The 15267-nt window shown below is 34.4% G+C and overlaps 2 protein-coding genes and 1 long non-coding RNA gene across 4 annotated transcripts in view; 2 read left to right on the top strand and 1 right to left on the bottom strand.

The window, feature by feature from the left end:
• Chat (Choline acetyltransferase) overlaps positions 1-15267 on the top strand; it is a 183944-nt gene that overhangs the window by 47906 nt on the left and 120771 nt on the right. For both annotated transcript variants that reach the window (XM_072002502.2, XM_072002503.2), the window contains exon 2: positions 3551-3642. In XM_072002502.2, coding sequence (XP_071858603.1) covers positions 3551-3642 — 92 coding nt within the window. The remainder of the gene's footprint in view (positions 1-3550; positions 3643-15267) is intronic.
• Vacht (Vesicular acetylcholine transporter) overlaps positions 1-15267 on the top strand; it is a 118949-nt gene that overhangs the window by 61694 nt on the left and 41988 nt on the right. The gene's annotated exons all lie outside the window — the stretch shown is intronic.
• The window catches only part of LOC139986871 (uncharacterized), a 166718-nt gene that overhangs the window by 113503 nt on the left and 37948 nt on the right, over positions 1-15267 (bottom strand). The window lies entirely within an intron of this gene.

The raw sequence follows: 15267 nt of genomic DNA, 5'->3' as shown, positions 1-15267 counted from the left end.
GTCCTCAGCACGCAACCTAATGATAATCACGCACGGCCTTAGTTTTCGCGTTATACATAAATTTACGTTTAGTGGTACGTATAAATAGCAATGAATGGTATTTATTAATTGAATTTACGATACTCTTACGAAATCGAATGAAATACAAATTATATTATGCTAACGTTAGCGACTGAATATTATATAATTTGCCATCTAGCCTAATTATAACACATTAATTTACCTTTTTCTGTTCCATTATATTCCATTATTTATTAAAAACCATTAGCATTAGTGAGTTGAGTTTAAGGTGGGCTATATAAAGATGCGTGCAGCGACCACCCATGCCAGCTGTGAAGTGTAATGGCAATTAAATTTCATTGAAATTTTTCTGGATATCTCGGAACCAAAATTTACCAAATGTCCAGCTGGACAAATTGTAAAGTATAAATTAAATAAATAATAAAATAAAATCTTGGAACCTAAGGCTGAGCGACGGTAACATATTTAGGGAAAAATAGTTCAAAATAATGAGCTTCACAACATATTTAAAGATCATCGAAATGGATGAAGAGTCATTCCCTGTCATCAGGAGTCATCATGTTTGTAAATAATTACCTTTATTGTGTATTTACGTCTTCGTTTGTAAGTACAATCGAACATCAGTAACTGCAACTTCAAGAGAAAAGCTAAATCCTTCGAGTTCTAGAGATTCTAAAGTTTCGACTTATCGAAATTTCCGAGTGAAAGCGATGTAACAAACGAAAATTCGACATACGAGTGCTTTGTAAGAAGGCACAGTTATATTCTCCTTTTCACAAAGTGTTAGTGTTTCAAGCTTTCTTTTAAAACTTATTTTATTCGACGTATATGGATGCAAAAGTTAAAGACGCGGAAGACGATGACAATTACGCGTTCGACCGACGAAAAACGCAAAGGGGCAGGATACGGCTTGTCTTACGTTATTCGAGACAATCTTAACAGTCAAAAGAACGGAGACGATATCGAACGATTGGTTTCTCACATCTTGTGACACACGGTATAGCTAGAAGCATACTTCGACTTGCAGAGGCACCGGCGATAGAAGTTCAACTTTGACCTGTACAGTTCTGTCTATTCTAAATTCGACTTACGAACGCAAAATAATGCATCTACACACGTGGCAAATAACTTGAGCTAAAGTGAATTCTATTTCGACTTCTAGAGGTCTTCGCAGCGAAGCATGAGGGAATGAACAAAATTGTAGTCTTTTCAAGTTGCAGAGATTCGCCTGTATTAGGATACTTAATAATATATTATATTTGTATAATATATACGTCGAAGATGGAAGGACACTAGGCCTTCTCTTTGGAATTCTTTGGAAAATCCCCAATACTTTAATCTTTATAAGTTAACCCGATTATAATTGTCCGAGATTTGCGATAATGAGCTTGGGCTCGAAGTGGCAACTAGTCGCTAAACGTAGCCGCGGTCACGGGATGAACGGTTTTACCTAATAGAGATATAGAGTAATTGTATAGCTCTCCTTAGAAAGAAATAGTTGTAGCTGCACTCGACAGTAAACATTCTAACGGTTTCTGTCTCGTGGCTCGTCACACACAGATCGGGCAAGATGTCGATGCATCTCCACAGTACATGTTCAGCTAACCTGAAGACCCGCTATAAATCTTACGATTTAGTTAACTAAGGTCCTTCAAAGGGACAAACAATCTTTATCCTAGTAGTCCCTAAATCTACCACCTACTACAGGAAGATACGGGAAATCTGCTTTTCTTACGAACGACGCTTCCCGCTAGCAACATTTTCTCAAGGGCGGTTAACCACCAACATAGAAATTAACCAATTAACAGCAACGTCCATTTCCCTCATTTTTCGAACGAAGGCCTTTCTCGACGAATCCGATGATCTCGTGTCCCTGGACACACTCTATCATAGTTTTTCCTTTGCAGCATCGTGACGGAAAGTCATTCTCTCGTGAGGTCTCATTAACGAGCTACATCGCGTCTTTACGATTGGTGAATATTCTACGTTTCAATAAAGAGTTAGTTATAGTTGAGTAATACTTGTACTGTGTACAAGTAAGTCGAGTCTTAGATTTTAGAGGAAAATACATTTATTATCCCGTTGACCGCGGATTCGTTATTGAACCTAAGACTTGAAACTAATTGTCATTAGTGTCTAATCACCGCGGTTACTTGTCAAATTCTGTCTAATCCAAATGAAGATTCCAGTCACATAACTTTCACGCTACGAAAACAAACTTGCCCACAGGTGACGATAAACAATATACCTATTCCAGATAAAGAGTCAGTCAGATATCTGGGCATGATTCTGGACAGAAAATTGACATGGGAACAACATATCTTAGATAAAACCAAACAACTCAAAGCAAAGTTTAAAAAATTATACTGGCTCATCGGCCGACGATCCAACTTAAACACGCAAAGTAAAATTACACTATACAAGGCCATATTAAAACCTGTGACCCATGGAATCCAACTATGGGGAACAGCAAGTAATTCCAACATCGAAATTCTTCAATGATTCCAATCGAAAACCTTAAGATCCCTAATAGATGCACCTTGGTACGTCACCAACGAAACGATACATCACGACCTCAAGATACCCACAGTCAAAGAAGAATTATCCAAATTCAGCAATAGCACAAGAGTTAACAACCACCAAAACCCTCTAATTACTTAATTACTCGACACATCGGAACAGACCCGCAGGCTAAAAAAACATTACACCTTAGACCTAAGCAATAGATTCAAATAGAATCAAACATACTATAAACACTTATTAACCATGTCATACTACCACGTCAGATAAATTTACTTAAAATCCTCTAACGAGAATTGATTGTAAATTAAACGCAAATATAAAAAAAAAAAAAAAAAAAAATGAAGATTCGTCACACGCCCGTAACCCTAATCATAATGAGAACCCGACATATATATATATTGAGAATGGTTGGCCGTGTGGTAGTTTAATGACGAGATTGCTCGATGTTGAAACAGTCAAATATATTTTAAAATAATTATAAATACAAATTAAACCGTAGATTGCTCGCTACGGGTCGTTAAAAGAATGTTTGCTAAGACACTCAGTGCTAATTGATTCGCTAAAAACTGTGTGTTGATCGCTACTAAAATCGCTCGAGACTGAGACTGAAAAACTGGTCACCTTACGATCGTGTTCGTTTATTTATACTGGTTGAGGGGGTACCGAAAAGTTTCCATTTGCCTTTGTTTGACGGTTACACGTAGCGACGACATTGTTTTGCCCGGAGTTGTTTTATTCTAGCATTCTGTATATCCTATCGATGTTGATACTCTTGGGCGAAACAACAACGTGACTTGAATTGCCCTCTAGCTCATGTATCGTTACATATATATAATTTATATAATATATTATAACATTACTTGAAACATCCTAATTTCCCGGAATATATGTAGTTACAAATTATCCATGAAAAAATGAAAAATTCGTTGAAGCAAATACGACTGCCACATAAAGCCTAAAAAACTGTTCTTTGATAAATAACAGAGTTCTGTATTTATTTTTACAGAGGGATGGCGAGATTCAGTGTTGGGGGCTTCGCGTCGGTTATTGGTGACTCTCGGCAGTCTCTCCCGGGACAGTTCGCCATGTCCTGCCAGGGTAAGTACTCGCATTGTTTATCCTTTGTTAAGAAAATTGGTAAAAATGGCGGGTCTTGCTGTTAGTATTTGCTCCCATTCTCCCGTTGACTAAAAGATTAACAAAGAAAGAAATTATTAATATTTCTTCGTTGAAAACCTGTTTTCTATTAAAATTACAAAGCGACATCAACGACACGTGAAACTTGAGCAAACGTTATTTACTCTTGCCACTCTGCTTAAGCCACGTTAGTCACCTGGGGGTAGAAGGACCGTTTCGATACTGAAATGTAAATCGAACCGCGGTTGCCACCCTTCTGCATTTCGCATTGCCAAAAGCAAGGATCTACTCGATGCCTCCGGCTGAAATATGCAAATGACACGCTATGCCGTCAGATACGATCTCGTTACCAACGCTACCGAGGGTGGATAATATTTATCGTAGGGAGATCAAGGTCCACGCGATATAGGATTCTGCAATCCTTTCTGAATTAAAAATTTCATATCAACAACACCAACTTACCGTAATACACATTTGTTTACAATAATACTTCGTCACGCTACGACGTATTTTGCCAGCTACAACGTACATTTTTCCTTAGAGGAAACATTTGCAGTTATTTGAACTTATTTAATCTACATTCGTTAAGCTTATATACGCAGGGTGCCTCTGAAATCACGGTACAAGCTGTCGGGTGGTGATTCTACGTGTAAAAATAAGTCGGAAAAAAAGAATAACATTTTTTCGTTTAAGATTTCGTTTTCGAGAAAAATGAGATTGAAGATCGATCGGGTGACCGTGTGCTAATTCGTGAGTTTCGAGGTATCCGACTTCTCTTTCCTCTCGTGTTGATATTTATATACATGGACAATGTCACAATTTACTTCCTGTCATTGCCGTTATCTTATTTTTGCAGTATCCGTGTTTGAAATGGTTTCATAAATAAGGATAAAAGTATTACTTTTTAAAAGTCACTTTATTAACGTAACAGGTGTTCAAAACATCGACCGCGTTGCTGCATACATAGCTTTGCTCGACTAATAAAATTATCATCAGCACGAGCAGAAAGAGAAGTCGTATACGTCGAAACTTACAATTAGTGTACGCGTACTTGACGAACCTTCGAACTCATTTTTCTTGAAAATGTAGCTTCAAAGAAAAAATTATCACTCTTTATCTTCGACTTATTTTTACACGTAAAATCACCACCCGTCCGCTTGCACCATGATTTCGAGGACACTGTGTATTTGATAATAGTAAAATAATTATTCTATATTAATCTACGCTATCTCCGTCACAAATTAATTTTTTAGAACTGAGTTTAAGTTTCGAACCAACTGGGAACATAATTAATATTAATAATTTCGATTTCCTGGCTATTGATTTATTGAATGACAAAGTTGTATTAAGATTGACTTATCCTTAATCCAGGTTGCACTCTTGGTTTACATAACTTGGTTTTCATATCCAACGTCTCGCTGGGTTTAATCTCTGCTTAGATATCGTCTACGTCTATACATTTCTAGGATTTTCATAGTATTTTTTTACCTGAAAAAGATATTTTAAACGCCACTGATGGTGGCGAGAGTAATATGTGATTCTGTGATGTGTGTGAAGCTACGTACGTTTTGATATTGATGGATAATGTGTATTTTTGGATAGAGGTTACGGTAGATTTGACAATTTTAACGATGATTTATGACCTTACGTCACTAGCCGCTAAAAGGAATTTTATTATCGTCGAGAATGTAACGACTTCACTTTATTAGATTCTTTTATGATAAATCGTAACAAAAAATTTTCCATGTTTTTAGATGATAATTTGTATCTTAAAAAATGATTTATATGTGTCTTGACTTATAGAATGAAAATTAACAAATTGTATAAAAACTTTTGTCATGAGACCCACAATTTTATGATTCAGGTAGACGTGTTTTTCTATGATATATAGGATGTTTCAAAAATCATGTACAACAGGCCGGGTGATGATTGCATATACGAAAATAAATCGAATAATGGAATAGCATTTTTTTCATTGAAAGCTTCGTTTTTGTAAGAATGATACGTATTAACTACAAGTTTCGAAATATGAAAAAAGTGATTAGTTTCCACTCATTTTTTTCGAAAACGAAGTTTTTAACGAGATAATATTGTTCTTTTTTCCTTTTTTTAATTTAATTTTGCACGTAGAATAAAACTGCATGTAGAATAGAATTTTCATTCGGCAGATTTTAAGGCACCGTGTATGTATGTAATTACAGATATACAAATTATGTATCATTTCGTTTAACAAAAATTGGAATATGTTCAAGTATTTTTTTGCTCTTCGGGAGATAGTCAACTATAGACAATAATCTGATATTTTATATCTTTTAAGCATTTGATGTTTTGATATTAATCTGTTAATTACGGAATTTATTTTCAAAACTCCCTTACGGCGTGCGTAGTTAAAATCAAGCAAGTAATTAAAAAAATTTTATGAAAAAAAGTAAAGCAAAACAAGGAAGGATTACATTTTAATTCAATAGAAAATTAACATTTCATTGTTAAAAAAGGCATCGTTATTAAAAACTTAAAAATTGCCAAAAAATAATAAAATTCATAAACGAGAAAATTTAAAAAATTCAATTAATTCAGTATGGTAACGCGACTCCTTGCGGATTCCATTTTTTGGCAGACGGCAAATCTTCGAAGTGGATTTGCTTTTGATGATGTAGGTGGTATAAAGTTACATAAGTTGGTTATAAAGTTATACGCAGCAAAGTACACAAAGCAATCCGAGGAATAAATGGTATACGCACTAAAGGGAATAATCAAATAATCAAGCTTTTTGGTATAAAATACACGATGGGTTTATTGGAAGTATAAAGAAAACATACCACTAAATATTATTTATTTTACTTTTTACTAAAATTTTGAGTTTTTATAGTCAATGGTAACTTTTTATTTCACACGACGAGTATGTACGTCAACCACAGCAAAATAAAGTTTTGGATTGACGTGTATACACGTCGGACGCAGTTAAGAGAATCCTTTAAACATCGAAATAAATTGTTAATGCAGAAAGCAATATTTCATACGAATCTGTAAACTGATTTTCTGTCAGCCATCAAAGAGATACATACGTGGCCCCTCATTGTTTCATTGAAATAATTCTTTCCAATATGTCCAGCTGTAAAGTAATATTATTTGGAATTTATCGTCCGATCCTTTGTCAGGAATAATACCGGGTTACTTTTAAAGTTCGCCAAATGCGTAATATAATTTGGGGGCGAAAATTCGGTTCTTGGCAGTTGTTAGTGGCACACATATAGTTCGCTTCATATTGGGTTTGATTATTATTAGTTTGAAATTGATTGCAACTTTAACACTATGTAGCGGAACTCGACAGTAAACTTTCCAACGGTTTCTGCCTCGTGGCTCGCTACACAAAGACCCTATTCTTCGGATAAGATGATTGCCAGATGTCGATACATCCGCACGGAATATTTTCAGTTAGCCCAGGACCTACAATGAATCTTAGGATTTATTTCGCCAAGGTCCTCCAATGTGACAAACATTTTGTCTTTTTCTTAGCAATCCCTAAACCTATTACCTCCTACGGGAAGACACAAGAAATCTGCTTTTCTCACGTACGATGCTTCCCGCTAGCGACTTTCTTTCAAGGGCTGTTAGCATCCTTTTCCAACCACCAACGCAAGAATTAGCCAATTAACAACGGCGTCCATTTCCCTCACTTTCCGAACCAAGGCTTTCCTCAACGAATCGGATGATCTCGCATCCTTAGATACACCCTGTCATAGTTTTCCTCTGTAGCATCATCGTGACGAACAGTCAGTTAATAATCGACTAGAGCCCCACGACGCATCTAGAGCAATCATCGTCCGAACTCGCCCCGCGCAATCTGTTCAACCGACACTGTATCGCACTGCTTGTGAACCAAACTTGTAAACGCGAACTGTGAACCGCTAGTGCGACCGTGAGTTCCACAAAAAGTGTATATTGGTAGTAGTCTAATAAATAAACCGTTAATTATACTCTAGTACTTCTTCAGTACTATCACGGGCTATTCACCTCAACTAGAACTACCGATAATTAACACGAAGCTATTTTTACCAAAATCAGTCAAAATGATTTGTCTTTAAAAAATATGTAGCAATAGAATATTTTTATATTTATTGATTTATTACTTTCTTACTGAAGAAATTCCATATTATATAGTACATTTTTGGTATTATTAACCAATCTGGGACCATGGACCTAAACGAGGATCGGCACATTTATAAAATTGTAGCACCAGTCGTTTTGACTGGTGTGGTATTTCTAGTGTTAGCATCTAGCGATCTAGCGATCGGTCCAGAATTTTCCTGATAACTAATATCATCATATCGAATGATACGCAGTAAAAATGTTAAAAATGTGTGCGAAGTTGTACAAAACGAGGAAACTGGTTAATTGGGGTTCGACAAACAGATTACAGGACCCTTTTACACTTTTGATTGCTATTGATATAAGTAGCCTTGATACAAAATTATGTTGAGTTTGAATATATAAAAAACAAAATAAAGTTCGTTATATTATTCTTTTAGTTATCGTTGCGATACTCGTTACATCATTGCGGAAAAAGAGTATAACACGAAGTAGAAATTTGAAAATAAATTTGTAAAACCAGTCAATTCGACTGGTATGGTAGTTTTAGTGTTGATCGAGGCATCAGGTTTCTCCTCGGCCAGGTTTCTATGGTTATCATACGGTCTTATGGATGATAAATTTTGTATATGCTTTGAATGTGCTTCTCATTCGCGAGAAACACGACAATGTATCACTGTCCATGGTGGAGTGAATATGGGAAAAGTTTTATAAGAGTTGACAAAGTGGATTATGATACAACAGTTCGGTATAGTCAGGATCGTGGCAATAGGATAAGTGGATTCACCACTTGCTACTCTTAGTTTCCCTTGAGTTTAATAGTTTTTACGAATACTATTACTCTATCCGAAATAAAAAATCTCTTCCTAAAATTTCTTCCTCTAAGTTGATAAAAGTTGAATTACAATGAAGTTAGAGGTTGTAATATAAATGTTTCACGTCCCATTTCATTTGTAACTCTCAAATGAAAAACCTTGTATACATTATAATCTTTAATTTTTTCCAATTTCATATTTACTTGTATCTGTATCATAATATTTACAAATACTTATAAATGTTTATAAGTAGTTAGTATAATTATTAAATTTAGTATAGTTCATAAATAGTTATGAATATTTAGGGCAAAGAGTACCTGTGGCTTCTGCTACTTCAAGCAACAAGCACTCTAAAAGTCACGTGAATATTGTTATTTACAGTAGTATTGTTGTTTGTACGATGAGAGGAAAATTATGTTAAGGAAGAAATTATATTAAGTCTAAAGAGTATTTTCGTTTCAGTCTTCTGAATGCAGTAAGACTAATGTAACAATGTAAATAACAGTTTGCCATTGTAGTGTAACTGCAATGTAATAGTTGGTATAATGCAACAATTTGCCACAGTGGAATTTACGTGAAATTCGACTCTGCTTTTGTGTTTGTTACAAAGTCATTTGATTTCTTCTAAGATACAGTATGGATGTGCAATGCTTTGCGAATATCGTAATTTCTAACATACCAGTGCGCGTTTATGATTGCAGGGAGGATCTTAGCTCGTTGATTTTCAATTTTTTGAATCTGTAACTTGACTGTCATTCCTTACAGCTGGATTCTATATATCCAAATCGGTTACACATTTTTATATCAAAATTTCGTTATTCCTGCTAAGTTTCGATTATATTGAGATAAGCGAGTCTAATTGCTCCTTAACTAATTTGATACGTTTTATTTTTTGTTTAATGTGTTGCTTCTAAGTCAGTTAGTTTATTGTCCAAGTGTGAACTTAGATATTTTATTGAGTTTGTAGTACAATGCTATTGTCGAGTTCCACACTACTCGTCTGTGAAGGTATTTAGTAATCTGAAATAGGTGCATAAAGAGAAATGTCTTTCTCAAATTCTGCATTTATAAATTCGGAGATTCCATTGCACGAATCCAGGTTCTTAAAGAAGAGAGAAATACGTATAATGGAAATGAAACTCTATATTTACTACTTTTTGCATTTCCATTCCTGAGCAATTTTTCTTTTCCGTTAGAATTTTAACTGCCGTGAAAGTCCACAAAAATGATGATCCACATAATGAAAAATTATTATTATCCCTAATATAGTTGAGGAGATAGATCGAAGCTCGGCTCTGTAAAGTACATTTTAATTAATCATGCCGCGGCATTGACGTCATTCTTCCAGTTTCCATGAGAGAATATTGTTGGTTTCACAATATAATAAATCAATTTGATTCGCAGATGCAATTGATCAATATTAAATAGCTACAATTTTGTACATACTAACGGAATTAGCGAACTTATCAACGTAAACTCTCATAATCGAGTGTCGCTAGTTATCAACCCAATAGCTGCAGCCGCAGCAATCTCGTTTTCTTTATGTCTACTCTATCGTTTCGTTGGACAAACGATAGTAGCTCTTCGAACCTCGATAACTCCAACCTCTGAAGACTATGAGACTACAATTTTGATCCTTAGAAGTTGAAATAAAACTCACTTTAACCCCTTGCTATACCATTTAACTCGGAAGAATCCGGGCTCAAACGTTGTGCCTGAATCGTTAGGAAAAGAGCCGAAGCGATGGAGACAGAGTGCCGGAACTTAAAATATGAGGTCGTGCGACTGAGTGCGTATGTCATGGTGATCTCAGAATATAGGATAATCATATTTTACATACCAGTTCGTATACCATAGCCATCAAAACTACAATTAAGCAATAACAGCATACCCGTGTGACGGCATCCAGCGATAACCCCTCCACAGGAACCAAACCCTTGATATAAAAATCCTCCCAAGACAGCACTCGACATTCCATTCCTATTTCTGTTCTGTTAATGTGACACTCTGTACTGTTACTCTGTCAGTTTTATAATAAATTTTGAAATAACTATCACAAGTGGAGTACGAATCTCTCACCTTACGTGCGGAACGTGAAATAATCTTGAACCGACGCGACACGTAGATAGTTGCGCTCGTGTTTAGAAAAAAAAAACACCATTCGATACATTCATACTTGGCCCAAGATTAGGACTACGAGTGAAACTCGTGATATTCACGTTTGACATGAAATTAGACCACGAACTTGACTCGTCATGTTCAGGTTTGGCTCAAAATTCTCATCATGACTCAGACTCGTAAAAGTATGGCAAGGGGTTAACTCGAATTATTTGCTACGTTTCCAGATGCGTTATTTTACCTCTATAACTCTAATTTATTGGGTTGGAAACTAAGTAATTGCGGATTTTGTCATTACCGCCTAATGGGAGATTGAAGTTTATTAATAATAATTTCCTTTATGATAATTTTTGGAAGATGAAATTTATTTTTTTATAATATAAATATGTTTATATTATTTATATTTTTTAAATAGTATTTACAAGAAGTGATCATTTAATATTTATAATTTGATTGCTAGCAGCAATAATAGCTCCTACACCAGTATCTTCATTAGTTCATTCATCAACTTTAGTAAAAGCTAGAATTTATTTGTTAATTAATTATGAAATAATAGTTGATTTAAAATATAAGAGATTACCACGTAATGACAAAATCCGCAATCATTTAGTTGCCAACCCAATAGAATAGCCAGAACTCTACATGTCGAAGTTTACCTCCGTAAATCGAACTTCTCTGGCAGCTGCCTCTGCAACTTGAAGTGTGCCTGTAATTATGCCGTGTGTCTCAAGATGCGAGGAACCAATCGTTCAATATTGTCTTCTTTTTTCCAATCGTTAGGATTGTCTCGAAAAACAAGACAAGCGATATCCTGCTTCTTTGCCCTTCAATTCCATTCATATCCGTATAAGGTAATTGTTCTTCGTCGGCCGAACGCGTAATTGCTATGATCTCCCGCGTCTTTAACTTTCGCATTTATATACGTCAAATAAAGTGAGCTCTAAGAGAAAGTTTAAATTACCAACACTTTATGAAAAGGTGAATGTAATCGAAAACCTTGGTGTAAAAACCGACCCGAACAAGTGCAGATTTTAAAAGTCGTGGGAAAGTGAATAAAACTCAATCAAATACGACTTGTTTAAGTAATCACGCTAATATTTTGGATATAAAAAGACATTAATATGACGAATGATAAGAAAATGATACCTTTTACGTTTTTGAAAAATGTCCCTGGGAAATCTTCCTTGATATTTGGACTTGCCCGGTTCATGTACCAAAATACTGGAATTTGAAATGAAATATTTTGTTTCTTCGCATCTTTATTTTTGCTTCACCTTTTCACCTAAAACACTGACAACTCATTGGCACGTATTTACTGCCAGGTGATCGATAAGATTCTTGTCAGTCCGAAGAAATTTCGAATCAATAAGAAGAAAGACACGCAATTAATAGAAAAAATTTACTAAACGTTTGAAACACATTGGCTGATAGATTAACGCTACATTAACACCATCGGTGACGCTGTATTTTAGAATAAAAGCCGACCGAGTCCTGCACATGGCCGATTCTTCTTCCCAACGATCACATGGGTAAGTCCAGAAATTGTTATGAACGCATTGGACTTCTCTGTTTTTTGCACCGATCAATCGGCGATGTGTAAAAATATATAAAACTTCAACAAGTACAATCTATGTAAAAGGTGGACTTGCCCGATTTTTGGACCAATATCTTCCATTCTATTCAATCCAATTGAATTCTGTGTGAACATCAAAATTGTCAAGAGGGATTTCAAGGGCTAAAAATGGACAATGATAAAAGTAATAAAGAGCAGAAATATATGGAGCATTTATTTTGAAAGTGGTGTAAGTTCACTTTGGTAAAAAAATGATCACATAATTTGTGATTAATTTAGTGTAAACTTTTTATTTATAGCTAGTTAATATTTAATATCTTAAAAAACGCCATGCTTTGTTCAATTTAAAATTGGCCAATGAAAGAAATTGCGTAGCGATTGATTATGAAAGTGGTGTAAGTCCAATTTCCATAGACATATGTGTCTATTTCTTGTACACACCACAGGATTATTATGATGTTATAAAACAATATCGACAAAATAGAAAATTTATTTTACGCGAAATGAAGAAGGAGAATTTTGTTTCAGCAAAAGATCTACAAAACGAAATTCAAAGAAATTGAAGAAAAAATACTAACGAAGAAAAGGTAAACTGGCTAAAAATATATTGGATGAGGTTTTGCAAAAGTGCACAATATACTATTTTATATAAAATATCGATGGAGAACACAGAATTTAAGACGTTAGATTTGTCGCCTACATGTCGGGGAAGACTGCAAAAATTTGAAAGAATTTCCCTGGCGTCTTTGTATAACAAAGCCAGACCTATTACATACGAAAAACATAAGTTATGCCAGTTATACTTCCTGTGCATCATGAATACTTCAAAACACTGCCACATAAAGAGCATAAATAAATAATATCAATCTCTTATGTTAAGTTTAACAATATATAAATATAATTAACGTTTAAAATAAAAAATACTACTCCTATTTTATTTCTTGTTATTATTCATAAACAAAATTGGATTAGTACAAAATATATTTTAAGTGATATTTAATTTTTCATAATTGAAATTAAATGATTTTTACAATTGATTAATTATGAAAATGTTGCAAGTCCATTTACAGCTTGTAAATATATATTATTTTAGTTAAATTCGCCTAAAAGAAATTTATATAATCAAATTACATATTAGTAAGTTAATAGAAATATTGCCAGACTTGACATAATTAATTTATATTTTTGAATTGACTAATATGTTAACCTTTAATTTTCTCGAAACAACAAAAAATGGACCTGCACCACTTTCAAAATAAACGGTCCATATTTCGTAGCATTCAATGTTCATCGACAAATGGTCAGTCCTCGTTAATGTAAAGGAAGCACACGGTCGCGTGCATACATGTTTTACTTTTAGAAAAATTCACCAAATATCCAACTGGACAAATTGTAAAGTACAAATTAAATAATAAAAATAAAAAATATTCTATTTGCGTACGTTCTCAATCAATCGGCAACGTATAAAGATACATAAAACTTCAACAAATACAATTTTTCTAAAAACTGGGTCTGATCGATTTTTACACCGAGACCTTCGATTATGCCTTTGTACAAAGCTTCTGTGCGTTAAATTTTTGTTCGTTAAACCTCCTTTACTCGGAAATTTCGCTGAGTCGAAACTTCTATAACTCAAAGATTTTAGCTGTTCCCTTGAGGTTCGACTCACAGAGATTCGACTGTATTATTAAAACTTCTTTCTGGTTCTTAAAAGCACAAAACTCTTGTTCGATCATACCATATATCACATCAAAGAGAAATAACTGCGACTGCTGTTTTACGAAAAGTTTGGACGTGGTCGTTTGAAATGTTGTTAATTGATAAGTGGGTGTGGTGCACCTGGCTTGCTGATCGATAACAAAGACCCCTACGCTCACGTATTCTGCTCTATTTCTACCATTATTATCCGACCATTCTATATGTATTCTACCCTTCTTTTTACCATTTTACCTCGTATTCGTTGAAATGGACAATCACCTAGTTCGAGTTCTGTTCTTCGAAGAAAACTTAAACTGAAAGAACGTCGTCGAGTTGTTTCAACCGCCATAAAACACGACCGAAAACCCAATTTAAAAGCAATATCGGATGTGACATTTTCGCGAATATATCTCCTCTTTTCTCGGAACATGTGAACGAGATATATCGATCATCATTAGTAGGAAAAGTAATTTTCTTACGTGGAATTACAGTTTCTGACTTTTGGCATTTCTCGCTTGAAACGCTTGGGCATGGCGAAAATGAAGAAAGTTGAATCGAATGCTGAAGAATTAAGATACGCGTGAAAACGAGTATAAAGATGGAATTATAGAAAGAGTCGAAGTCGATAAATTAGTTCTACGTGATTTACGCAGAAACTTGCAGTTAGAATATCAGACGAATGGAGATCTGTTTAGCTTAGAGAATTACGTTATTTTTTTAAATTTTCATTTCAGTTTGGAATTTATTTTTGTTACCTTCGATTATTTATTTTACCTCCTTATGATGAATATATCTATAAAGTTAATATTTCTTTTTTTTTTTTTTTTTTGATGTGGAATATTAATTGAAAGGTGTGAAAAATTGCCTAAGTGCGACGAAACAAGTTTTTCAGGAGGAAAAGAAAATTGTTTATGCATTTAAAATAGTCCAAATTGATGAAAAAGAAGTGTATCTGCAGAAAAGCCTGTATGTGCCACCTCTTAGCTGTAAAAGGAAATCAATTCATTTAGATAGATGACAGACAAAAATCTAGAAACAATTAACTAACGTACACTGGCACTTACATTCTTTCTACAAAGGCCACGTTGTGTTACTATTTTCTAACATTATTAGTAACTACTTAGAAATAAAAATTGTATTGAAATTCTGTAATACGCTATGTAGAACATTTTCCAACAAAAAAATCAAAACTTCTCAATTTCATTTTCTATAACTTGTCTTCTACATTTACTTTTCATTTTTACATATACCTGAGTAGCCTTGTAATAGTAAGAGGTGCAAATAATCGTGTAC

Source organism: Bombus fervidus, chromosome 4, assembly GCF_041682495.2.
Source record: "Bombus fervidus isolate BK054 chromosome 4, iyBomFerv1, whole genome shotgun sequence".
Lineage (NCBI taxonomy): Eukaryota > Metazoa > Arthropoda > Insecta > Hymenoptera > Apidae > Bombus > Bombus fervidus.
This window is presented reverse-complemented; position numbering and strand designations above follow the sequence as displayed.